This window comes from Pholcus phalangioides, unplaced genomic scaffold (genome assembly GCF_987345545.1).
Source record: "Pholcus phalangioides strain wild (caught in Gottingen) unplaced genomic scaffold, Ppha-v1.0 ptg000039l_1, whole genome shotgun sequence".
NCBI classification, from domain to species: domain Eukaryota; kingdom Metazoa; phylum Arthropoda; class Arachnida; order Araneae; family Pholcidae; genus Pholcus; species Pholcus phalangioides.
The window spans coordinates 21,976,798-22,003,785 of NW_028301625.1; the positions used below are offsets into that span (position 1 = coordinate 21,976,798).

Sequence of the window (26,988 nt, forward strand, 5' to 3'; positions counted from 1 at the left end):
TTTATTTATTTTTTGGCAATCATCCGAGAGCATTTTATTTCCATCGAAGTACGTATTAAAGGAAAGAAAAAAACACACAAGCATATTAAGCAACACAAACCTCAATTTTTGAACGTATCAGTTATATCATCTCAATAAAGGATAATAATTGCCGTATACTTTATTGAAAACATAGCGATTAAGCTAGTTTTTAACTATTGAAAAACTCTTTAGCCTAAAAAACTAATGAAGCCTATTCATGCAAACAGATTTATAGAATATATTGCATGAATTGCTCTAAAAATTCGAAAAGTGCCAACAGTTAGGATGAGCTAATTAGAGTTAAAAACTTGCAAATCGTATTGGAAATCCCTCTCTAAAACAAAGAAAGTAGGGCGATTTTCATTTCACGGTGACAAAGTCGTCTCGCAGCAAGTTTTTTTTATTTTTGTAGCTATAGATGAATTCCACACACAGAAATTTACAACTAGTTAAAGTGTAGATGCGGAATTTACGAAAACCATGGCGATTTCATGAATAATCGCAATTTCATGAGACACCTGAACCTATGATTCACGTAAACATGGACTGAATTCTAAAAAAATTAAGACTATCAGAACAAAAACTTCCGTGAATGCGATGCCGTTACAATTAAGAAATATTTTGTTTTTTTTACATTTATTCATAAGTTAACGAAAGGTTTCAAGGCGTATAAAAAATTTTTTGACAAATTAACGAGAGTGATTCTAAAACATACGATGCATGCAACCCCCGGATTCAAGGCTGTATATCGGACATTATTTGCACAACCATATTTCTATGACTTTTACTACTTCGCCAAACACCAACTCTGGCCATATTGCTATTTACTGTCATTAATGAGATGGGCTGAAATGAAGGCGCTGTCTATGGGTGGTCTCACCTCAAGTTCGTTTGGGAAAATATCTTATCTATATCCTCCCTTGGGTTCGAACCCGGGACATCAGCCTTCACGGCGGTAGACGAGCATCTTACCACCACGCCACTCGGGCGTCTATATGACTTTTACTAGTCAAAACACCATAATAAATTGCAAGATATTTTTTCTCGGTTCATTACTTCTAAGTGCAATTTAACCCCTTTACGATCACGGGAGTAATATTACGTCCAAACGCCAGTGAAATAAATGCAAACAAGTTCTGTGTTTTCTTTCCTCTCTCACCATTGCAAAGATTTATAGTAACACCATCAGCTGGGAGTTACTTTTTCTTTCCCCCTTTCTATATATATACTCCTGTTAATGATTTTTTTCCACACGCATAATGTATCTTTCCACTATACAGGGTGAACGTGACATGTTCTGCCAAACGAAAAGGGGTGGTAGACGACCTGAAATGGAATATGAAACACCCTACCAACCCTGTCCTATATCGAACCGTTTTCGTTTTATGGTGGATAATCGATTATGAAAAAAAAATGCGTTAAGTGTGAAAAAACCTAATTTTTGAAGTTTCTGAGACATCTACACGCAAACTAAGCGCATATTTTTAAAAAACAGAAAAATGTCAGAAAAAAAGCAGAAAAAGTAAGAAATGTCACCTTATAGGACTTTTTCCGAAAAATCAAATTGTCTCACTAAAAAAATCGGTATCCACCAATTCCGAATTTTCGTCCAATATCTACTTCGGCAAACGCTGATTTCAGTGATGTATTGCGAACCAAAAGGCTGAATTTCTCCTGAACCAGAACACCGATATGGTTTACTGTAGGCTCTTTTGAGAGCTGGTGCAATGGACAAGTGTTTGGTAAATCCATGGCCCCCACATCCTGGAGGAGGGCTCCTAAGCTGCGATTTTTTGCTAGATTTTTTTACCCCCGGTCAGACTTTTCACGGGGCCCCTTTTATAGTTAATTTATAGCGTGAAAAAGCAAAAATTGATGAGAATTGTCCCGGGCCTCAGGGCTAGAGCTCCACCCTTCTGGGGCCATGGGTAAATTTGCCCGATTGTAGGCAGAAGAGTGTTTGTGGAATTGCGATTAAAAACTAAAATTGGATCTTATTGAATTGCGATTATTCAAAATTTTTTGCACTTTTATAAACCTTCCAATAATGATAACCTCAGCTTTCTTGCATGCGAGACGGTTGATAAGAAGTTATTTTCGGTTACTGGTGGGGTAAATAAATAAATTTAAAAACAGTGTTTTTGTTTTATTTTATTTTCGCGCAAAAGAAAATAGCTTGACACTATAAATTACCTAGACTAATGTTTCTCAACCGCAGGGCCCTGGCATTAGTCGTACCGGCCGTGAGCGATTCACTGTTTCATTTTTCCTCATCAGTCGTGTGTATGACCGGGCCTTCCACTCACAAAAAGGAATCAACCGAGCCGTGGGCTTCCCAAGGTTGAGAAACACTGATCCAGACAGTATGACCTTCGTCTCACACTGTCTGGACTACTTTAACTCTCTAAGCTCAAGACTACTTCAACTCTTAGCGATCCAGAGGTGTTTTCAGCACTTCGTTGGTATAGTTCGTACTTAATAGCACCTCTCCCGCAATGAGGACGGCCCCTGAATGTTTGTTCCTTTGCGGTTTCTGTATAGCTTATGAGTTCAGTTAAGACGCCGAATTCACAGGGACCTTCCTGTTATCGTAAGGGGCTGTTGCAACAATGAAGTAACGCTGTTTCCGGATGTGGTCCTATATCGAGTTCATCTCGATATAGGACAGTAAAAGGTTAATATTTAAATTATTGCTGTTGTATCACTTTGAAGTATTTAATGACACTGTACACACACACACACCTCGGAAATAAAAACTTGCCGAAATTTCAGCCAATGCTTACTATTGTATCCATGCAGTTTATGCCAAGACTAGAGGGGCTGTGCCACTCGTCCATAAATACTAGAGCATCCAGTCAATGACCCGTACGGTATCGATATTTGGACATAAGTAAATAAATAATTTAAAAAAATGTTGATTGTCAAACTCAAAGAGCTTTTCCGAAGACCTTAAATGATCGAACTGTCACGAGTGCTTTTGGGTTGATAGTTGAAGGGAGAGATAAAGGCCCATTTAATTAAGTTTATATCTAACTATTTTGTTTGGAAGTGATCTCCATGGTTACACAGTTGAAGTCAACTAGAACGGGTACAAACTAACATTTCGAAAGTTGGTTGGTGGCATACATGGAAGTTTTATTTGCTAATTTTATCAGCTTTAGAGCTGATAAAAGACTGGGATTAGGTTCAAAATGAATAAAGAATGTTTCATCAAAATCCAGTTATTTATTTATATGTATCCAATTCTCAATTTGAAACAAACCCGCTTCTGCAACAAGTTGACTATATCTTTCAAGGTTCTTAATCTTATAGCGCTTGGCTAAAATCTTTCCGGAAAGCTTTGTTATTGGTTTGGTCCTCGTCATTCCTGAAAGCTTAGTCCGCCAATTTCATCACATCCACTACATTAGATGTCGGGAAGGGATTTTTTTGCCACTGAGTTGATTTTGAAACTTCGAATGATCTTGTGATGAAGGATTACAACTTAAACATAGCTTTAAGAAAAAAATCTACATTCAGAGGTACACTGCTCAAAACAATTAGGAAAGCACATGGTTTTAACAAAATTACGCAAAGATGTATACCGATAAGTAACATAAAATGAATCATCCATAATTTAAAGCCTAGCAGGAAACGGAAGAAGAAAACATCATATGCAAATTAAAGTTCATGACGTCAAAAACCAGAAAAAGGAGATAAGGGCAGAAATCGGGATGTTGCTGAAACGTCTGTTTTACTGCTGTAACTGAGAAATTCGATTGTGCAGTATTTTTTTTTGAGACAAGGTGACTTGAGGATGTCTCAATAACGTGATTTACCGGAATCCACGGCATGGCGTGTTATAGGCAGACTGGAATCCGGGCAAACACAACGTAGTGTCACGGACGCTGTTGGAGTCGCCAGAAGTGTTGTTGCAAGGCTGTGGAATCGATTCCAAGAAACAGGAAATGTTAGACGTCGACCAGGGCAAGGTCGGCCACGCGCCACTACAGCAACTGATGACCGGTATATACGGTTAACAGCCCGTCGAAACAGAACATAGAATGCTACGCAGCTGCAAAGACGGTTGCTCTTGGCAACAGGACGAAGGGTGTCCAGCCAAACAATACGTAATCGGCTTCATGAGGGAGGGCTCTATGCACGTAGGCCAATGGTCTGCATTCCGTTGACCCCACGCCACCGTGCGGCCCGAAGAAGATGGGCTGCTGAACATCGAGATTGGGAGCAACATGATTGGAGCCAAGTGCTGTTTACAGACGAGTCCCGATTCAGTCTGGAGTGTGACACCCGACGTGTTCTGGTATGGAGGGACAGGGGCACTCGAAATAACCCCGCATTCGTTCGTGAAAGGTCACAATACAGACGAGCTGGTTGGATGGTATGGGGTGGAATCAGCATAGGCGGACGTGCGGACCTGCATATCATTCGGAATGGCACTTTGACGGCCCGAAGGTATGCAGACGAGATACTGCGACCTCATGTCATCCCTTACGCTGGAGCCATTGGAGGATTCCTTTGTTTTCCTGGATGATAATGCCCGACCGCATAGAGCTCGTCTGGTGGAGAACATGCTTGAAGCTGAAACAATACAGCGTATGGAATGGCCAGCGTGCTCTCCTGACCTGAATCCAATCGAGGGACGACGCATTGCTGCGCGACCAAGGCCGCCTGTTACTGTCCGAGACTTGCAGATTGCACTTCTTGAGGAGTGGAACAGTATTCCCCAAAGTCTGATCGATAACCTCATCGCATCCATGGCAAACAGGTGTGCAGCAGTCTTAGCTGTTCGAGGAGACCACACGTCCTATTAAAACTCATGCATCATGTCTAAACAGTACTTTTTTTTATCGTTTACATGTAACCAAATTGTTGCCCTAAATCATTTTTTCATGTTTTTTCCATATTTTCAAAGAATTAAAGCTTAATTCCAAATTTTTTTACGTCTTTTTTCTGTATTGCGCATTGATACGCGTGTTACTATCCATTGTATGCCAATACGTGGCTGTCTCGCACGGTTTTCTTCACTTTTTTGCTTGCTCCCCTACTTGTTTTGAGCAGTGTAGTTACCTCTCAGGTTGCGTCCGATTGTTATTGTAATCGGATCGAAGTTACAAACGAAAGTATCCAATAGGAAAAGTAAAAATTTTTGGATTTCCCGATCAAAACTAATCTTACTTCCTCTAACTCCTCCCCCCCCCCCCCCCACAATTAGAAATCAAAACTTTCTCGAATAAGACTAAATTCAGTTTTAAATTTTCAATTAAATAAAATTTTGCAGTTTTGATCGCGATTCACAATATAGAGGTTCCAGATATATGTGTATATTTTTTTGGTAAAAATAATAAATATGAAAAATACAATTGGACTTTTGATTATACACTGAAAATTCAGTGATGAATTTCAGAATACACAGGGTTGTGAAATGAAAAGATCGTGAAATACAAAGGCGTAATCGGAGCCTGCCTGAACAAACGATCAAGTTTCTGGATTGTAAAAAAGTGAAATGGACGGTTTTAATTTTTTTTTTCTTTGAGAACAAAGTGCACGTGTAAAAGATGATACAGGAAGAATAAGAATCAGCAATATGAGGTGTAAAGGAAAGTGCGAATATCTGGGAGAGCAAATGCCTTTCCCTCCGAGAGAATAACTTTCTGGAAAGGCATCGACTTCTTTCTCTATAATGGACACCCAGAATATTCCCATAAATGCATATTCTCTCCGGAGTCCGGATATTGCACTTTTACTCAAAAACAAATCGGAGAACTGAAAGTAAGAGAAGAATTGGCAAGTAAATGTCATGGTCAAGATTTTAAAAATTTTTCGAGTTTTCACAACATTTTAAAATAAAAATCTTGAAAATTTTACTGTTTCATCATCGCTATTTTCGTGATGTGAATCTTTTAAACTCATTTTTTTGACGTAGGAAAGTACATACAATCGGCCTACACTATGTTTCCGTAAGACACCGTAAAGTTATCCTCCTTTAATAAATTATAAATACAGTCCACGCTGCTTAATGTGATCACACACGGACTCGGGGTTTCTGATAACAATAACCAAATGATAACTATATCCGAGTTCGTCCCGTTGGCAAGTGCGGTGACCATAAGTCCCGTTTAGTTGAACGGGATGAATGGTAAATGGGACAACTGGTTGCAAAATGGTTTTAATCGTTCCATTTTTTACTCTCTTCTAAAACGGAACCTCTTTCTTCCTTTGAGCTAAAATTTTGCATTTTTGTTAATCAGCCATTAGAATGAAACTGTATAGCACAAATTACAATATTTTTATGTACCCAATACGTTTCATAGATCCCTTGATAAAGTCTCTCAGAAAAAGAAATTTGGATCTAGTTAACTGAAAGAAACTGATCAAGAGAGAACTGATGGAAAGCGATTTCTTTTCGTCATACATTTATCTTCACTATAGGAAGGTATAAAAGCATTTCTACACGTGTTTGGATCACAGCAAGTACAAGTATGGACTGAATACGATAGTAAGTACGGCAATGTTTATCAACAAGGGAGGGGAAGGAACACTTTCTAGTATCCTACATAGTCTTGCGGCCTGATAACGATACCTTACAGGAAAACAATTAAGTTTGGTTAAATCTTACCTTCAGAATGCACAAAAAAACCTTTCGAGAGACAAAAAATTAGATAGCATTATCCGAAGACCTGATTTTATGGTATTGGTACGTTCCGTTCGATGCAAAAGTGATAACAATACTCGAATGATAACATTACCCGTGATTCTAATAAGCAGAATCGACTGGATTTATTGAAAATGAAGAAAATAGAGTTATATGTTTTCCGGAATACCTACCGCAAAGCGTGATGATGCTGATGCATCCATGGCACGTAGGCCCAAAACAGGAGTGGCAGGCGCACTGCCTCTGCGATCTGAACACGCTTTATCATATGATGTTTCTGTAATTAGAAAAAAAACCTATATATAATAAAAAATATTAAAAAAAGAAAGCATGAAAAATAAAATAATAGATATACCGTATTTACATTAAAAATAAATACAGGGTGTTTCAAAATTCGCGTACATCATAATTTACAAAGCGTTTTTAATGAATATGAACTTTTTAACAGAAAATAACCACTTAGATTTATGAATTGAAACATTGCCTTTAATGAAAGTTTAAAACAATTTTGAATTCACTATAAATGTTGGAAACGTTGGCCTTTTTTTCACGGATACGTAGGCAAATGTTTTTACCAGATTGCTCCAGACTTTACGAAGTCTGCGAGAGTTAATGTGGAATTGCATTAATTATGTTAGTCTTGAGTTCATCAATCGTATGTAGATTATTGTAGTACGCCACATTTTTAAGGTAGCTAAAAAAGGAAAAAGTCCTGGGATTAGGACTTTTCCCTAAGTCCGACTTAGCCGCCTGGCAGTTGAGTGGTTAGGGAACTAGCTTCTCACTGTGCAGGTCTGGGTTCGAATCCCGGTTCGGGCATGGATGTCTACTAGCACTAACAAATTCCCTGGACTGATCATGCTGATCCCTTGGGAATACGTGAAGATCACATTATTATTATTATTATAAGTCCGGTGAAAGAGGCGGTCTAAGTGCACGTAATGATATGATCGACAAAAAATTCAGTTAAAACATGAAAACTTTCTTTTGGCGTGTGGCACTATCCAAATTTTAATTCCGTTAAAACCAGGATTAAAATTCATCGTTGTTCATGAGTGACATGAATTGAGTAATAATGTCTGTGTAGACTTCAGCATCAATAAAGAAATCTGAAAAAATTGGTCCCACAATCCGATGGTGTGATGTAGGCGCACCAAACAATTTTTTCTTATAATCTAAGAGTTGTTCATGAGGGTTGTTCATGTTATGAGGGTTTGTAGCTGAACCAATACCAAAATTTTGGGCTATCTTAAAAATATGGCATACTGCAATAATCCACATACCATTGATGAACTCAAGACTAACACCATTAATGCAATATCACACGTTAATTCTCGATGACTTCGTAAAGTCTGGAGCAATCTAGTAAAAAAATGCCTATGTGTCAGGGAAAAAAGGCCAACGTTTTCAACATTTATAGTAAATTCAAAGTTGTTTTAAACTTTTATTAAAGGTAATGTTTCAATTCATAAGTCTAATCTGTTATTTTCTGTTAAAAAGTTCATATTCATTAAAAAATTTTTTTGTAAATTATGATGTGCGCAATTCCAACAATTTAAAATCTTACATTTTTCGTTTTTATCAAATAATGTGCATTTTAAGAATTTTATTTATCTCACACACTTCGAGCTACAATGCTGTACGTATTAGAAGTGGAAAACTTTTAAGATAGAAAAAGTTTTTTTGAACTATCAGGAACAAAAATGCTTTTAAACTTTTGAAAAACTCTTAAATAACATGCGCAATTATGTGCAGAAACACACGTGTTACACTCTGCAGTAAAGACGTAAGATATAAATAATTAATGTTCATTTTGACAACCTCCCGACAAGTCACACACTTCAGATATATCATTTTCTGATTTGACGTTCATTGATCGGAAAGATAATGTTTAATAATAAGTTAAATAAATTGTTAAAAGCAAATTGAACCTTTTTTCATTTTAATTATAAACTCTATCTTTTTCAGCAGATCCAACGCACAAAGTGAAATAAGAGTATAGGTCACCTTAAACAGTCTCCGGTAAAACCGGGTTCCGTCCACTAATACAGACAAGATTACATTACCATTTGAAGTTGCATCATTAGACTCGGAAAGAATATATTAATTGAAACGAAGAGAATCCCAACTTTTTTTGAACAGATTCTTGGAAATAGCATACATCACAATCTTAGAAATACGGATCCTTTTAATCTTTCGCGTATCATATTTGTTTATTTGCATTTTTGTAAAGAGATTCATCTAGCCTCGGCAGAGCAAGCTCCATGCTCTTCAGTGCATTAATAACTTTCTCCGATAAGAGTGCTATACGACACGAGCCCTCCCTCTCTGAGAACTCAATTATTTTTGCACCACTGTCTCGTGGAGTGAAGCCACATTTCTAAACAGCGTCACGAGGCATACAGCTCAAGTTTCTCAGCAAGTTATTTGATCTGAACTCTGGCTTCGCAAACGAAATGTGCCATCTATGAATGCGTATGTGTGGCATAGCTCTTTTTTTACACGTTTCGATCAAGTTCCTTATACAAAGCTAGAGCTCCTTCCACTTTCAGTATTGGAAAATGAATCTCTTAAAAAATGTATTTCGAATAGAATTTGAACATCTCAAAATCTATGTGGAGATGCGAATGCTATGTGGTGGCTTATATTATTTAAGAAATCAGGTTCAGCAAACTCGTACGTTTAAAGTTGTTAGATTATCACTGCAAGAAATACATTTGAAATAAATACGGAAAGATTAAAAAAAATGTATTCTTTTTAAACTAGATGTCTTTAATGTTATTCCTAATTTTTTCGCTCACATATGTGGACTCGTGTATATTTTTGTTAAATTTTTTCCTTTAACCACAGGGTTTTTTTTTGTTATTTGTGTATATAAATGGAGTTGTATCATACCTACGTACCAAACAAAACATACAGTAAACGTCCATTACAACGAGAGCTCACAATCACGAGGAAAACTGTCACTATAATGGACTTATCATAAGCGAATTTCAATTTTTTGCTGTCAGGTAATAAATGGTTGACAATTGCTGCTTTTTTTGCAGTGAAAGGTCTTTTAGATCATTTTGTTCACGAATGTTTTTGCGATTCTTAGTAATTCTCTGAGACGTTATCGCATAGAATTTTGTATTATCAAAGCGATTTAGCCAACCAAGCAATTAAAACTCTGTTATTATATCACTGCTCAGTTGTTCAATTCTATATAGCTGTATGGATTCATAAAAATTTTTCCACTAATCAAAAGTTTTATTTTAGCAATTTGTTGAGCCGTTCGGAAACGATTTTAAACTGCGAGTTCCGTTCAAATAAGCCCTGCCAATGACAGGTGTCACTGGGAAAAGCGAAGTCGAATAAAATTGTTACATATCTCGTTAGTACAAGAATTTTCTGATGTTATAGCGAAAACTTGCCAATTTTCAACTTGCTGTAACCAAATATTTTTTGCATCTATTTGACAATCACTTGCAATCGGGCTTTTACTGCAGTTTATTCAAATTATTGCTCATCACTTTAACCAATCCGTAAAAAAAATGTAATAAGGAATTGAACACATTGAATATATTTAATGATAGAATATCTTGGGAATGGATGGTTGGAGTTGAACTTTCCAAGAAAACGAATGATGAGTTTCTGCAACAAATGTGTTCACGAATCAATAACGGTTAAGATAGAAGTGAATCCAGAGCTCTTTAGCTGAAAAAGGAGCAGAAACAAGTTCCATCTGAAAACCACGGAATTCCTTGATATATTGGAACACTTCAAGTATTAGACTCGAAAAGGGAGAAAAGCCTTTCTCACCCTACCTTCTCTCTTCTGAAAAGCCTTCCCTAGGCTTCCACTTAACGCATTACTTTCTACCTGCATATCTACAGTACTTCTGGCCGAGGTGAATCCTGTCTCCGAGGAGCTAAGAGACCACCACAATGAAAAGAAATAAGTGCGAGTAATTAATCTTAAGGTAGAAAAGAGAATTACGGGAAACGAAAAACTAGTCTCGGAATGCAGCCAAATCAATAGCCAGGCAAAAGTCTGAAAATAAATTAACAGTCTCCAATACAGTGTCAGTTTGGAAGAAAAAAATTGCGCTAACACCGGAAAACAAGCTAAAAAAACAACCCTCCGTTAAAATCATTTTAAATAAATAGAACATTTTAGTGATAGACAATGAGCAATACGGTTTAAAATTCAAATAACACTCAAATTTATTCAGAAATTCAAAAAAGCACTGCCGATCTACGATGATCATATGTCAAAAGTAACTTAAAAAAAAGTCGAAACATCTTTTACAAACTTCTGACTTCTTAAGGAAAAGAAGCATCGATTTCTGCAGGGGGGTTAGATTTCTGTTTGAAAAAGGAGGGGGGAGTTTCTGGGTCAAAACCGTTGGCAACACTCTAGAATACTCTAACCATGCGCACCGGTAGAGGGAGAAGCAGAAGTATACGGAAAAGAAAAGTACTGTAGTGCTTGAATAGCCTGTTTATTGAGAATATGCAAGAGGATACGGGGAAGGGGATTCCATAAAGCTATTTGCGAGAAGGTCACCAGTCGACCTGTTAACGCCCTTGGCATAGAGGCGAAAGTTGTCGCACCTCATACGTGGGATTCGATCACAGAAATTTCGACAGATTTTTACGAAATGATACTAAAAGTTTGCAATTCCTTATCCACGACGTACATCAATATCGATGTGTTATCAAGTTTACGTGGAGAAAACACATCAAGACAAAAATATTCTCCGATAGATATCTTTAAAACTAATCAATTCTTACACAATAAAAAACCGCCATCTTATTCTTTTCTAATACATTTAATAAATTCATATTCATGCATAACAACTTCAACGATAGCAGTCGGAACACAATAGATAACAGATCAGGAACAGTTTATAATCCTTTAAGACTAAGTTAAAGATAAAAATTCAGAGAAACATGTATATATAAATTCTATACCAAATTTTTTTCCTAAACGTTCACATTTCGTTTAGTGTAATATACATTAATACTCCGAAGTTACGTGACAGGTGGGACCGCCGTTAATTACGCAAGTCGAGGCACAATTTTGAATATAAATTCATAGAAATATTAGTTAATTGGCCAAAAACCCTGGCTTTAATTAAAAAAATGCTGTAAAAATCGCAGATATTATACACATGGTGGAATTAGCGTAGACGAACATAGACCGATGAGACTTATACGAAGGTATTCTGCTATATACAGTACCGACTGTTAATTTCATGTGATACAACATGCATGATCTGCGTAATTCATCCATGAAAATTAGATCTTCCAAGAGCTGCCAACTACGAAAATTTCCTACGTAGCAATATATATTCGATTCCGTGCAATAGAACAGAAGACAAATAAATGATTAAGAAAGTAACGAGAATGAATGACAATACAAATATTTATTTGTATTATAATTCAATTACATACTGAAACTAATATATATATAATTTTTTTTTGATGTAGCTCTCTCTCTCTCTCTTTAAACTGCACTCGTTGCCGTTTATATATGTAATTTTATCCGTTCAATATTTTGTTGTCCACACTAAAAAAGTTCACTAGCATTTACCAGACTGGGTCATTTTTTTTTACTTGTATCTTTGGTAAATTTTTTTCCTATATTTTTTTCATATTTTTGTACTTGTATAATGATAACAACAAATTTGATTTGATATTAAAAAAGATAAAAATAAATAAATAAACAAAAATTTCAATCAAATTTTCTTTCGGCGCGATAGACCAGCTCGATAAGATACTCGCCTAAAGTACCAAAGAATGCTTAGAGGTGTCGCGAGTTCGATACCCGGTTCGTCATTGTTAGAAAACTTTCCTGACACGGGGGTATAACAGAAACGGTGACATGACCGCAGAAAAAATTGCTACCGCAGGGAGTCTCCCATCGAGGGGTTAGCGCACCAATCTCTCGATGAGTATAAAAAACAAGCCTGCCGTTCGGAATCGGCAATAAATTGTACGTCACGGTCTAATTAGCCCTCGTGTGCAGAAAATGATCGTGGTCCCACAAAAATGATCAAATGATCAAAGTTTCTATAAATCACCCTATTTCGTTAATCATCTATACAGGACAACAAATGAAACGTACAAGTAAAAGAACACTCATACCAATGAATGGTATAGCATGAGATAATACAAACAAAGTAAAAAATTTCTATTACTATCTTCATGGAACCCCTTTTACGATATATAGAGTAGAACCCATCATATTCATGAGGCTTGTTAAAAATATTCAAACAATGCGTACTTTGGGGCAAAAAGAGAGATGACATTAGTAATCAAGGCACGCTTCGAAACGCTACAACAGCCGCATTTTCTTGTGGTCTTCAAACAAAGACAATGAAAGTGATTATAAAGCCAATTTCTCTTTTACTACCGCACTCCTACTACTCGTTTTGTTTTACAATGACAGAAGAGAGTTCCTCGATGCGTCGATAACAGTTATACTCTCCTCCGCACGTGCATAAGTTGGGCGAGGCATTCATTGTCCACCACATTGTCTTTATGAAAAAAAAGAGAGAAAAAATGATAGACAAAAAAATTTTCTTGTTTCCATTTCTCGTAATCACGCGTTTCCTGCTGGTTACAACACTGAAAAAAAAGGTCTCCAACCACAGTGTCTTGATATATCTATACATATACCTTATACGTATAAATGATTTCGTGATTTCCAACACGAGACCAGCAGCCGGCGTAAAAGTTACGCTTGTGTGTTTTGCTCCTCTATGAAAAATTATTTCAGAAACGGGTTGCACGGCAGAAAACCATTTTTGTCCCATTTCTTTTTCTTGCTCAAACAGAATCGCGCAGTGTCCTAAGGGAACATGAAGATTGCCATAATTTCGTGTCAGATGACAGCTTCATTGCTAAAAATAGGCAAGACAAAAGAAGGAGGGATTTCTCGCAAGTGAAATAAAAAAAAATCGTAACGTAGTAATTGATAAAGTTGGCATTCATTAAGAAAAGATCTGAAGATAACTTTTAGGAAAATTCTGATTGGTAAAAATAACGAATTTTATGGAAGAAACGAAGTAGATAATGGCTCCTCGAACAATGTCTCTCCACCATTGCTAACAGAATGCAAAATTTTTCCGAGAAGCTAACAAAATTGCAAATCTAATTCAAGCCAGTTAAAAACCACTTTCAAATCAAAAATTTCACATCATCCCATTTCTTCTATATATATAACCACGCATTCCTCTTCTCACATGTATGTGTGAATAGATATATAATTTTTAAAACACAAATTGGATCAAGAGCTGAATTCTCTCGTTAGAAATCTCTAGATTAAAGGTTAAATACGATGCCAGATGTGGCAGAACCTCCACTCTTCGCGGATTTTCTTCCAAGAACTTCGAGACATTAACGAATGTTCGTAAAATGTGCGAATAAGGAAGAGAAAGATGAAGGGGAAAAAAACCTATTTTTTAACAGCAGACCACAGATGAAAGTAATGATCGGATACATAAGAGATAGAAAAAAAATGTGGATTATTATTTTTCGTCTTTTCACGTTTTTATTTTGCTGCCGCCACCCCCGCAAACGCACTGCCATTCAGTAGTTAGAAGTAGTACTTTATCTCTTGCCAAAGAGACAGACCAACCAACAGCAGCATCCAATGTGAAAAGCGTGAAATGAGATTTCTGAGAAGTAATCTGAGTGAAGTCCAAAGAGTTCCTCTGTTTCCCTCTAACGCATTTATCTCTTTTTTTTCCCTTATAAACGAACTATTTTTCGCCTACTTCACATACACATCCACTATACGCATATTCTCACTCTCAGCATTATTCGGGTAGCACACAACTCCCGGAAATCGAATTCAAATTTTCTCCCAAAACAGGAAAATTTCGAATAAAATTATTATCAGAGTAAAACATCTCCAGAGAAAAGAACGGAATTCGCTGACGCGGAACAGATGATTATGATACTACGAAACAGACCCTGATGAGAGAGATCAACACTCGTAGATGGAAATTATGAGAATGATGTTTATTGCGCGTTATGTTCTACAATACACTGAAATTCAAACAAGCTTTCCTCAATGACGTCATGAACAACGGATAGGTGTGCTTGAAAAGAACACCGAGATTCAATCAATTCACACCAGCGATTCAAAAGTGTTACATTATAAATATGTTCACTGAACTTTTAAGTAAATATTCACTCTCAAATCTTATGCTGTATTCAAAAATATAAAAAAATTTTAAATTTTAAACACATAACATTAACAGACGAGAGTCCTCAAGGTTTCCATAAAAATATAAAATAAAATACCCCCCCCCCCCGTGCAAGGCAGGCGTGCGCGCACACAAATACAAATACAACGCCACAACAGGCAAATTGCCCAACGAGGTGGCTGACTTAAGAACACCATGGATCCCCGAGCCATTTTTTTCGTTCACTAATTTGAATTAGTGAATTATATGGCGTTAACATTTGTATGCAAACTGTCCTAATTTTGAACTGAAATGTCATAAAAAGCAGAATTTATGATTCACAAATACTAATTGGTTTTTTGTATAACAATAACGAAACATTACCGTTAAAAAAATTCATCACAAATATTATCACCATTCGACCTCACATATGCGGTATTATTAAAAATATCTGGAATCTCGTAATTCACCATTTTTACCTGCTATCGATAAACAAATGTTCATAAACGATACAAACGGAACTTGGAGATGTTTTCAACAAAAGGGAAAATACAAATATAATGAACTAAAATAAATCAAAAAGAGACCGATAGTCATATACTCACGATTTCTGATATTAGAATAAAAAGGCCATTGGGTTTCCGCATCTCATTTCGATTAGAAAACCGGGAGGGATGAAAATCGACTTGACAAAGCAATTCATCATTGACAACGGCCTGGTCATTACTGCCAGTATTCATATTCGAAAAAGTTTTTTTTCCCGAGAAAACTCGCAAGCTGCCTCTCTTCACTTAGGAATGGGAGCTCATTTCTTCTTCGTAGCTTCAAGATGGTTGCCGAGATTCCATTTCCATTTTTACGATTACCAGAAATTATTTTCAATCTTTCGTAGGGAAGATGCACGCATATCAGATATTGGGCGAGGATTGCCTCCCGAAAATGAAAAAAAGAAACAAGAAATATGTACAAGGAATCGCACGCGCTTTATTCTGGAATTAGAGAGAACAAAGAGAACGTAGAAAAGATGGAAACGAGGCAGCGTCGGATTTTCAATATATTGGGATATGCAAATGAAAAGAAAAATTTATTATTAATTGACACCTTCCACGCTATTATCGATGAAAAAACCGAGTAAAAAATTAATTTGGTGAGATTGGAAACATGGCGTTTCGTTATTCTTATCGCTATTATGCCTAATATTGAAGAAACATAACGGCTTACCTCTTCTTAAACCTTTTTTTTTCACTTTGCCTCTCTGGCTCCTACGACGATACCGGAATGTCCGCATGCTGGTTTGAAGAACACTCTCCAGGGAATTCACTGTGCGTGCACTATGCACACTTACTTATCCAAATTCAGACGTCAACTTATATTAATGAGGAAGTAACTTAGTTTGATTGCGTTCCACAGAAAAAAAAAAAAAAATCAAAACACTAGTATTCGATTCAGCAATATCAAATAAAAGCCGTCCAATTTTCTTCTCTTTCAATTATTTTGTTTATTCTAGCATCTGGAGCAAAACAAGCTCGACCACCATAATCATTCGAGTTATAACATCATTGGGTTCAATGGAAAAGATGGAAAACAAAAATCAATAGAAAGCGATGACCAACAAGTACGACGACTGAACATGAAATCTCATTGCCGAAAACATCAATGTTGGCAAAGTCACAAAAAGGAATTCTTTCATAGAGCTCACAATAGAAAGTAGAGGTACAATCACATCCTGTGCCGCTGCAATTTCTTGAAGCCAATTAAGTCCTCGGGATAACCGAAAAGTTGTAGGTATTTCGAGAGCGTCCTATAGAAGCAGCCATGCGAAGCAATGGTAAGGGGGTGGCTTTTTTTTCATCCATCCTTATTAAAGGCCACTCACAAACCTCCAATCTCCGTGGGTAAACTTACAAGACACTATCTAATAGCATTTTTTCCTTGTCTCGGTCCACAATAATGACGGAAGACACATAGACCCCGGTCACCTTTTCCCCACAACTCTATTCAACTTTACGCAAAACAATGTCCAAAATAACATTGCGAAACTCGTCGTCATCTCTCTTTTACCTCATGCTTTTTTTTCTGAGCATATGCGTGCATATTTCTTTCCAACGCCTAGAAAATGTCTCCGTTGCACAAGGACACTTCGTTGGCACTTTCTGTTGCAGAACGATTTTTTTCTTCGTTAATGGTCGACTAACGGTCTAAGCAGATAAGCCAAGGCATCATAGAAGTGCACCTTTAAAAAAAGTCCTCAATGTTAAATGTAAACGAATGAATGTGATACTTCTTTCGCCTTTTGGATCGAAAACGAAAAAAAAAAAAAATACACCAATCAAGGTATTGGTTACAGAACTTCCGTATTCTTTGCATACAACATCATAGGAAGGCAGAACTTTTGAATTGCACTGTTGAGCTTTCATCAAAACATCAATATTCTATTGAGTTAACGATGAAGCTCTGGAAGAGTTCAAAACTAGGAAATATCAAAATCACACCACACAACAAAAACACGAGCTCGCAAGTGTTGCGACATCAATCCCCGATGAGAATCTGTGAAGTGGGCAGCAAAAAGAAACAAAACCGTACGATGACACCGCGATGCATTCAATTGACCTGATGCCTGATATAAAACTACAAAACCAGCTCCTATGCTTTGGGGCACTTGGTCAACTGAACTGCGGGGTCATACATACAACGACCAGTTACGAAGTTGAACGGGTATATAGCCTACTGTATACAAAAAAAGCAGCGCTAAATACCGGCTGCGTAAAGACCAGCCCTTGAAACTTAAATCGTAGTAATAATAAGGAATGGTGAATGAAATGCATTAGTGAAGCTCGTTTGCTACTCAAGGTCATCAAACATCAACGAGACAAAAAAACGTGTTCTCTGTTGGCAAACTTGAACTTCAAAACACGGGCGACCTCATTCTTATTTCTCGGTGAGATATATAACTTGTAAAAAAAACATTTTTATTTGTTTGCTATGAATATATTATGAATGTGTTTGATTTATCGTTTCTTCAGACATTTTTCGTTTCGGATTTCGCGTCATCCATTTCACGCTGAAAATGTCTTTTTTTATTCATTCATTTTGAGTAGGTCATATATAGTAGATCCTTTTGATACTATTAAGCATCACACGCAAATGAAAATTCACGTTCGTTTCTAGACCATTCGGGAAAATTCAATAAATGCGATTGTTTGACGAAGCGAATCTAATGACGACCAGGAGACAAAGAATCGGTTCGTTCCATCAAAGGACCGATTACCTTTAAACTTATAAGGTCTCGTAACGGGTCGACGAACTACATCAATCGCCGTCATTCGTTTTCATCTTCTTTCTTAAGTTTTATAACGGAACAACGAATTCCAACGATGATGAAAAATTCTTGCGCAATAGATTCTTTCAAAGGCCCATGCAAAAAAATGGTAAGAAACAATAGTACTTTAAATCAACGGATAAAAAAAGAAGACCGAAAGGGCTCCGAAACAATCTCTGATTTGATGTCGCACGCAAATACAATAACTGGTTGAATGCTGACCGGTACAACAATCGAAGTCCGAGCTTTTCACTCACTGAAGACATTTTAAAACCTTTACAAATCTTTTTGTTAGTACGTATTATACGATGAAGTTATCTTAAACAAGGTTGTGTCAATTAGATAGAACCTAGACTATAAAAAATATCTAGAAATTTAGATATAATCGGAATCAATCATTAGAATACGGGGAATTTAGCTGAACAAATCTGTGGTCAAATGGCAAAATGTTACAAAAGTCACTTTTCACAAAAAATTAAGTTGTTTGCATTCTGGAGTCTCGTTCGTCAAAATTTTGGAAGGTGACAAAATTTCGTTCATCTCTTTCGGTTTATCAGGAACCAACGGAGGCAAATTGCAATAAGTCAAAAAGCCACAGTATCATATTTCTACAAAATATTGTTCACAAATTTGCCCTCGTGAAATTTCGAAAAAGTGACTTATTATATTTTGCCATCTGAGCACAGAAATGTAAAATATTATGAAGTGGAACCAGCTCATAACGTTCCCACTTAGAACATTTTCTCGCTCAGTATCTTCATGGTCCCAACTCTCACTAATACAATCAAACCTCGTTAATGAGTCACTCTTGGGAGAGAAAAAATATGACTTAGTAAGTGGAGTGACTCGTTAAACGGAGTAAGCCATAGCTGTGCCAATTCCTGCTTGAGGACAATTGGGACTTCCAAAAAGTGACCCGATAAAGGGAGTGACGTGTTAACCGGGTGACGCACTAACGAGGTTTGACTACTTATCGAGATTTCCCGTTTGAAGCATTTTCTCGCTTACAGCGTTTTCATGGTGGTTTTTTTGAAAAACGTTATAACCGGGATCCACTGCATTGTATTTTATTGAAGTTGAATACAGTACACTCTTGCTTTTTGTGATTTTCCACACAGCGTTGAAAAAGCAACAAATGAAATGTTTTTTTATCATGAAATGGATTGAACTATTAATGCCGAGTAAAAATTTTTCCACTCACCCCAATCGTTCAAGAAATTTCAACTTATTCATTCATACATGTCTACAAATATTTGCAATTTCTATAATTTTTACTTATAGAGTGGATCCCGCTTATAACGTTTCCATTTAGAAAGTTCCCGCTTACTACGATTTATTTTCGTGGTCCTAACTCTTACTAACTTAATACTTATCGAGATTTTCCGTTTAAAGCGTTTTTCCCGCTTAGGTTTTCTATGGCAGTTTTTGTAAAACGTTCTACACGGGATCCACTGTATTCAGTTTTATTTTGCTTATCACTTAATTTGCATCCTCTAAAAAGCCTTTCACAATTAATTTGCCTTCAAACTATCCCATTCATATTTTTCTCATAGCACAGCATCAAGTACACATTGGTATAATTCCAATACCCTTACTGGCCATGGAAAAACAGTCACCACTACTGTTAAAAAACCGTACACGCACCCCTATAAACATTCTTCTGGGGAATTTCTAACGAATTAGTGCAAGCTGGAAAGTGTATATGTGTAGCTCTAACGTGTTTACGACCATGAACAGTTGCATTTCACAGATAAAAAAACAATAGGGCAACTTGTATGAGCTACAAAATTAAATATCCATATGACAAAGCTAAAATTTACCCTTGCTTCTTCAATGGAGAGAAATCCGAAATTTTATGTATGGAAGAAAGTCAGATCAGAAATAAGCGGCCCTTCAAAGAGGTTTTACTGTAATTGGAATATTGCAAACCCCAAGATAAGTAAAAATGAGAGAGATAAATTTATTAGATTTGACTACCATTACCTTTACGTGTAAATTCACACGCAGCATATGGATATTATTTTCTCCCTCACAGTAAGGATAGCATTTTATCAGACGCCCATGAATTATAAAAAAAAATTACCATCGCAGGTACAACTCACTGAAAAAATAGAAATAAGACATTAAAATAGAAAAAAAAAATGGGATGGATGTTTGTCGTATTAATATATCATTCCAATTCAACACAAAACGTAAATGAAAAGAAAATTTGCATCACACATATCAATAGGTATTTTTGAAAGTGGCTCACGCCAACCAACTCTAACTTATGCGAGAATTAAAAATCACTAAATGTGAGCAACTAATTTGAGTTTTTCAATCGAATTTCCTCTTTACGACGTAATGAAAACCGAAATAGTCAAGACGTCCACCAAGGAGAAAGAAAAGTACAGATGAATCCTTAAATACAAACAAGATAGGTTTCGGCAAGACCGTGACGCCAGAAGAACAATTGTCTCGTTTTCTTTCAATTAACTTTCTTTAGAGACTACTTTTAGCAGAAGAGGTACAATTTGAAGCGTGTCAAGACAGTGAAAAGATACAGGATATTGCAATTGTGAAACACTTCCGGTCAGAGTAATTGTCTCTATTTTGATAGTCTCATCTTCGATATAATCAATAAAATAAGTGATAGCAAATATGCTAGGTATTTCTTTAACAAATGAGAAATTCTCCAACCATCGATGACTCTTTTGACTTAAGTCAAGAAACGTACAACGCGGTTTACCGAATTATACAGGTGAAAAACCTTTCATAAAATTGTACTTTTCACACATTCACGAGGAAAATTAGTTTATCGTGAACACGAATATGGAAATTCGGGAGAGCGTATTCATTCACGCACATGCGTAAAGTTAAAAAAGAAAATAAAGAAGTAACGTCATGTCTTTTTCGTTTCGGTCATTTTATGGTTATTTGCATTGGAATACAATATATATTGAAAATAGTGTACGAAATAAATTCACCATAAGAAACCGTTCATTTTAAACACTGTATATAGTGTAAGTGTCTTCTCTGTTTGTTAAATTGCAACGAAACTTAAGATACTATACAAAATTGCTTGTAGGGTCTTTATATAAGTTAGAACCAATTATCGTCAGTTTTTTTTCCTGTCTTTCTCAAGAAACCTCAATATTGTGGGAGAAAGTTTGAAAAAAAAAAAAAATGTTTTTCTCCCTCAGGGGAAGTAAACCACCATAGCTGGAAAATAGTGATAAGACTCGACGCCAAAAAAGCGAAAAAATGAGCACAAAATAGAGAGGTTATTAGATTTCTGTACCCTTTCCTTGCTGCCATCTACAACTAGAAAGTACAGCAATATAAACCAGCAGCAACTATACTAACTTTTTTTTCCTTATATCTATCTCATTGCAGAACTAAACTTTTACAAGTTATATTTTTTTCGTACGCTTATTTGCAGACGTGGAAACATTAGGAACATCAGAAATGGTTTCCGAATGGTGGGAAACACGAACTCATTTCTCTACAGCCATTTCCTATGCCTTAGAGAAAAAAAAACCTGCAATGCTAGAAGGTGAGCTGAAAGACAAACTTTTTCTTATTTCAAAAAAAAAAAAAATATATATATATATATATATTGTTCTTGAAGTTTGTTATTGTCGGAAGATAAGATGATCTCTTTCCAGACCTACAGCCCGTTTTCGGCTCTAGGAGAAAATTAGTTTCTCGTTTTTGCTCGAACTTATCTGTACAAATGTAACTTTTCATGTTTATGTTTATACGAATCTATCAATTAATAATTGCCTTTCGAAAGGTAACACACTTTAATAATGATGAGCATAACGGTTAAAAAACTTGAATAGCGATAGCAGTTATCAAGAATATTTCTTTTCCATATCAACGGAACCTAAGAACTGATAAAATGTTATACGGGGATGATTGATTTATATCATGCTGTTATCGATATTTCAAGAAAACATTACGCATATAACACCCACCCCCCATGAATTTAAATTGTTGTGCGTGGAAGGGATATTCCATGGAGATTTAAAATAGAAAGACATGACGAATTACATAAAACAGTTTCCATATTATTGTAGGGGGATAGGTGTCTGAAAGTGCACGGTCGCGTAAGAGTACTCATGCAGTTTTTCTGTTGACAGCAAGGCAAGTAAAAATTAATATGATCAAGTCAACACGTGTTTTGAATTATATCCAGAAACTACCATTATTGATAACACCTTTGATGTCCCCAATTTATTAAGTAAAATGTAATTTTGTCATGTTAGTAGGTTTTTCTGAGAATAAATCTTAATTTTTTTCTATGTGATTGATGAGAAAGCTTTGAACTTTCACGTTATTGTGTGTCGACTTTAACTGCATAGCAGGATGTTGCTATCAATGACCAATTTAGAAAGCAGTACATGGGCGGATTAGAGTATGTACATAACTATGATGCGAGTTTCCTCTGTTAAAAATGAAGTGAAATCTCCAAGTAAAGAAAGCAAAGGCTGGTCGAGACCATAAAAGGAAAAAAAGGATGTTTGCATTGAAAAAGCCCTAAGTTAATGTTTGAAGATTTCATCGTTGTAGGCCTGTTGCTCTCTGCAGCGAGACTGAAAATCACTGTAGAGAGTGACCTCGGGGCAGGCCAGCACCTCCTAGAGATAGGAGGCCTCCGCAGTCTGCTTGTGACGTCAGTAAGTAGTCCATTTTCTCTGAGAATATTCAGGGAAAAATAATTCCCTGCTCGTTCCAGTATCATCGTTGTGAGGAAAAGAAATGATCGGCCTCAGAATTGGTGATTTCTATGCCCCACATCCAATCACTATACGGTATTTGTGCGCCAATCAGGAAGATTCTACGCCAAGACAAGAAGAAACGAAATAAGATGCGTTTAAAATGAGATAAGATGTGTTTTAAAATGTAACAAACTTGCTAGGTAGTCTGGATGACGTTTATGGCAAACACTGCAGAGGCCTTCTGTCTCTAGGAGGTATGGCAGGCACAGATCCAGAGCACTCAACAGGCACGCAGATATCAAGTAACTTCACAAGCACAATTTCAGATAACTTAAATGACTCATGGTACATTCTTAGATCACGTAAGCCAGTCTTTCTCAATTTTTGTGAGTCCTCGGCCCCAGTTACATTCATTTTTGTGAGAAGGCCTGGCCAAACACACAATCAATGGAAAATAAATGAGGAAAATGAAACGACTGCTCGGTGTGAATGATGTGAGGACTCAGCGGTTGAGAAACACTGACGTAAGTGACCCGCGGCATATTTACAGATCACTTGAGTGATCCGTGTCACACTACCAGAGCACTGAAGTGACCGGGGGTGCATTTATAGATCACTTTAGTGATCTTCGGCTCTGTTCCAGACCACTTAATTAGTCCGCCCACATTTTTAGATTACTTAAGGGCCTTGCGCCACATTTACATACAACGTAAGTAACCTGTGGTTCAGATCCCTTTATGAAGTGGCTCGCACTCTCCTAAAGGTTGAGCACCTTTGATGTAAGGAGTGGTGACTCTAATTACGAAGTTATTACATAATAGGGCATTCGTGTAAATACGAATGCTGCTACATTATTGTTCAATCTTAGGGGGCAAAAAAATTACCGCTCTCATTTCCCGTATCTTTATTTCTAATTTAATAAAGTATGTTTCGTGAAATATTTTTGGGACACTTCATCTCTTCAAGTGTTTCATTTTTACAATAAAAATAACTAAAAGTGCGTAAAATACACTCTTACGCATTTTCCCCCTATAATCAGAAAACATAAACCCGAATACAAATAGACAAACTAACCTTGAAAAAACGAAAATTCTTTTGATAACAATAAACAAAAAATAAATGGCTTCGACACATGCATAACTCTTCCGACATCGAGACATTGTTTGAATAGTCTTGGCTAAAAAAAAAAAAACACTTTGGCCAACAAAAAAAAGAACGAACAATTTAAATTACAAGCCATTACTATGAAAATTGAGATCCAAATCAATTTAGCTTTCAACCCTCTCCACAACCCGGAAAGAAGTTTATGATATTCAAATATGGCCGTCGACCTATTTGCTAGTTTCCGGCGGCAATTGTTTTCGATAAATCGCGAGCTTCGTGCCCAGAAGCTGCCGTAAGATATCGATTTGACCCCCCGTCGATTCAGGAGGCAAAGCTTCGAGATAAAGGGCACTAACTCCTTGCTGCCAAGAAAGAAATACTTATAATAATAAAAACACGAAAGCATTTATCTCTGAATCGTGTGAACGATTTTTTTTTCATCACCTAAGCGTATAAAAATTCCAGATCTCATTATCTTGAAAACTATTTCTATGACAATACCAAGACAATCTTTCCCGCACTCATCAATTGCATCGCGGCGGAAAAAAAAAGGGGGGGGGGAAGGGGGAATGCTTTTCACACAAGCTAGTACCATTAATCATGAATTCCGTAACTATCTTCAGTTATGCGCTGGTATTAATCTCGAAATGTAGGCCTCAATTGATCTGAAAGGTGAGAATAAGAAAAACGGCAAGAACCAGTTCTACATTTTTCACGTTTCTGAATCGGACAAATAAAAAAATGATCACGTACAGTAGAACTTGGTTAATTTCGAATTTTAGATAATTCGAACTTTTACGAACTCCTCTCGAGTTTTCTATCTAATTTGGTGTCGAAATTTCTTGTTTAATTCGAATTTTTTTGATAATTCGAAGTTGGAGGGAAAAAATCACGATTTTTTTATGAACAAATTTAGTTTGGAAAAATTCTACGAGAAACCAGACTGCTTTTTTCGATCAAGTTGTTAAACAACAACTTTTGAAAGACTAATAAATGTTTGAAAATTCTGTTTTTCTTTACTCTTTATTTTGATAATTTAATGCTCATTTTAACATTGTTCTGCTGGAATGCATGGACACTGTACCACTTAATACCGATATTATGCTTTTCAATCTATACATCAAGGTGTAATATTTAAAATCTGAATCTTTTTGTCGTCATTGAGAGTATGGAAAGTATCGGAAAGTTCAGATTGTAATGCGTTAATGAGAGTATATTTGCTTGATCAGGGCCAGACCTTGAATCCTGCGAACTACGCGGCCACAAAAGGCGACGATTTTTTTTATCACCAAAATATTATTCGCTTACACTTTTAAAATGTTCAGAGTCGGCCTTGTCCTTGATAGCATAAAAATGATAAGAAAAATTTTGGAAACAGTTTGGTAACGGACGACCATTAATTGTTTTCGTAAATCAGGCCTTGAACATGATATCGAAATTCTGCAGTGATGCTGATTCCAGAACAGTGAGATAATGTAGCAGCAAAGACCAATAATTATAATTATAAAATTGTTAAAATTTGGGAAAATCAGTTTCGTAACTGATGATAAAATTTTAATAATTGATAATTATTATCCTATCTGAATGTTGATGATTAAGTTGCAATTTGTAGTCATTTTTCAGATCCAGGATAGATTAACTGGATAATTCGAAGTTTTTTCCAGTGACTTTTGACTTCGAATTGACCAAGTTCGACTGTATAAGGGAATATTTAATGTCATCAGATGAACGTTCAAACGTACGATAATGGAACCAACAACTTCTGTATACAGAATAAACCCCACAGGAATATATACTTGTTCTACAACTGCGAAAAAGTATCAAAACAGTATAGGAATGATGAATTTCTTTCAACCTTTAAAGAATGGTTTAGATCCCTTTAATGTTTCCATAAATTGTAAAATATTCTTTTCAGGGTGAAAACTTGAGTCCAGTTCAACTCAAATACCTCGTGAATCGTTGGTTAGAGGAACATATTTTAAGTTAGTAAAAGTAATCAAATAACGTGCTCATTTTAGCAATGTAATTTATTTTACTAGGGGACCGTACATGTACTGCAATACAAAATTAAATTTTTCATACGGTACCCAGTCCTCTAGCTTTTGATTACAAAGTTATTGCATTGTCTTGTTTTGAACCCCAAAAAAATTTCTTCCTACTTCCTTCCTGTCTCCAAGTGCAATATTAACCGACATATTTGAGTTCAAAAACTCTGAAAATGAGAGAAAGAGTGTCATTTATTAAAAGGATAAACTTGAGAAAAAACAAGTTGAAATTCTTCAAAGTTGCAAGTTTGATTGTTAAAAGTTTCCTAAATTTTTGAGATTCCCCCTTAACTTTCAATCAAGTAATATCTCAGCATATATTGTACTTAGAAACATGGATTTTTTTTAGTTGAGAGACAAGGCAACAAGTTTTTAAGGGGGAAGTTAGAGGACATGAAGACCGTATAAAAATCTAAATTTTGTATCTCGGTACATATACGGTCCTTAGAAAAAATAATGACATTTTTATCTAAAATAGGAACAATATTCTAATACTTTTTTAATTGAAAGTTTGTCCCTATAACCAACGATTCAAGAGATATTTGAGCTGAAAAGGACTTTCATCTTGAAAAAGGTTCATCCTGTATATTCTATATCATTGATTTTTTAATTGATTTCGTTAGAATTCCATTGAATCGATTCATATACGAGTATGTGAGACATTCAGCCAAAAATATTCTTTGCAATAGTATCTAAAAACAATCAAAGGTATGAATAACGAATATTTTTTAATCCCAATATTATTGATTACAGGCATTTATACGATTAAGAAGAATGTTTCACAATTGTATCGCTGAATTTCAAAGCATTACCTATTAATGTCATCAAAAACACATGGCGTGATCTTAAGTAATAATGGAAATTCTCCTCCGTAACCGCATCTCCCCGCACAACCTCCTTCAGTTATCTCACAGATAACCACCAGCAATTCATAGCAACTCTCACTTTCGGAGAAGCTGAACAAT

At 36.1% G+C, this 26,988-nt stretch overlaps 1 protein-coding gene across 8 annotated transcripts in view; it reads right to left on the bottom strand.

Moving 5' to 3' along the window:
• Window positions 1–26,988, bottom strand: part of raskol (Ras GTPase-activating protein raskol) — a 258,900-nt gene that overhangs the window by 61,959 nt on the left and 169,953 nt on the right. For 7 of the 8 annotated variants that reach the window (XM_089253806.1, XM_089253805.1, XM_089253807.1 and 4 more), the window contains one exon: window positions 6,847–6,950. In XM_089253806.1, the coding sequence (XP_089109932.1) occupies window positions 6,847–6,950 (104 nt within the window). Of the gene's footprint in view, window positions 1–6,846; window positions 6,951–16,073; window positions 16,239–26,988 lie in introns of those variants that run through there. The other variant, XM_089253810.1, reaches the window with a different exon arrangement.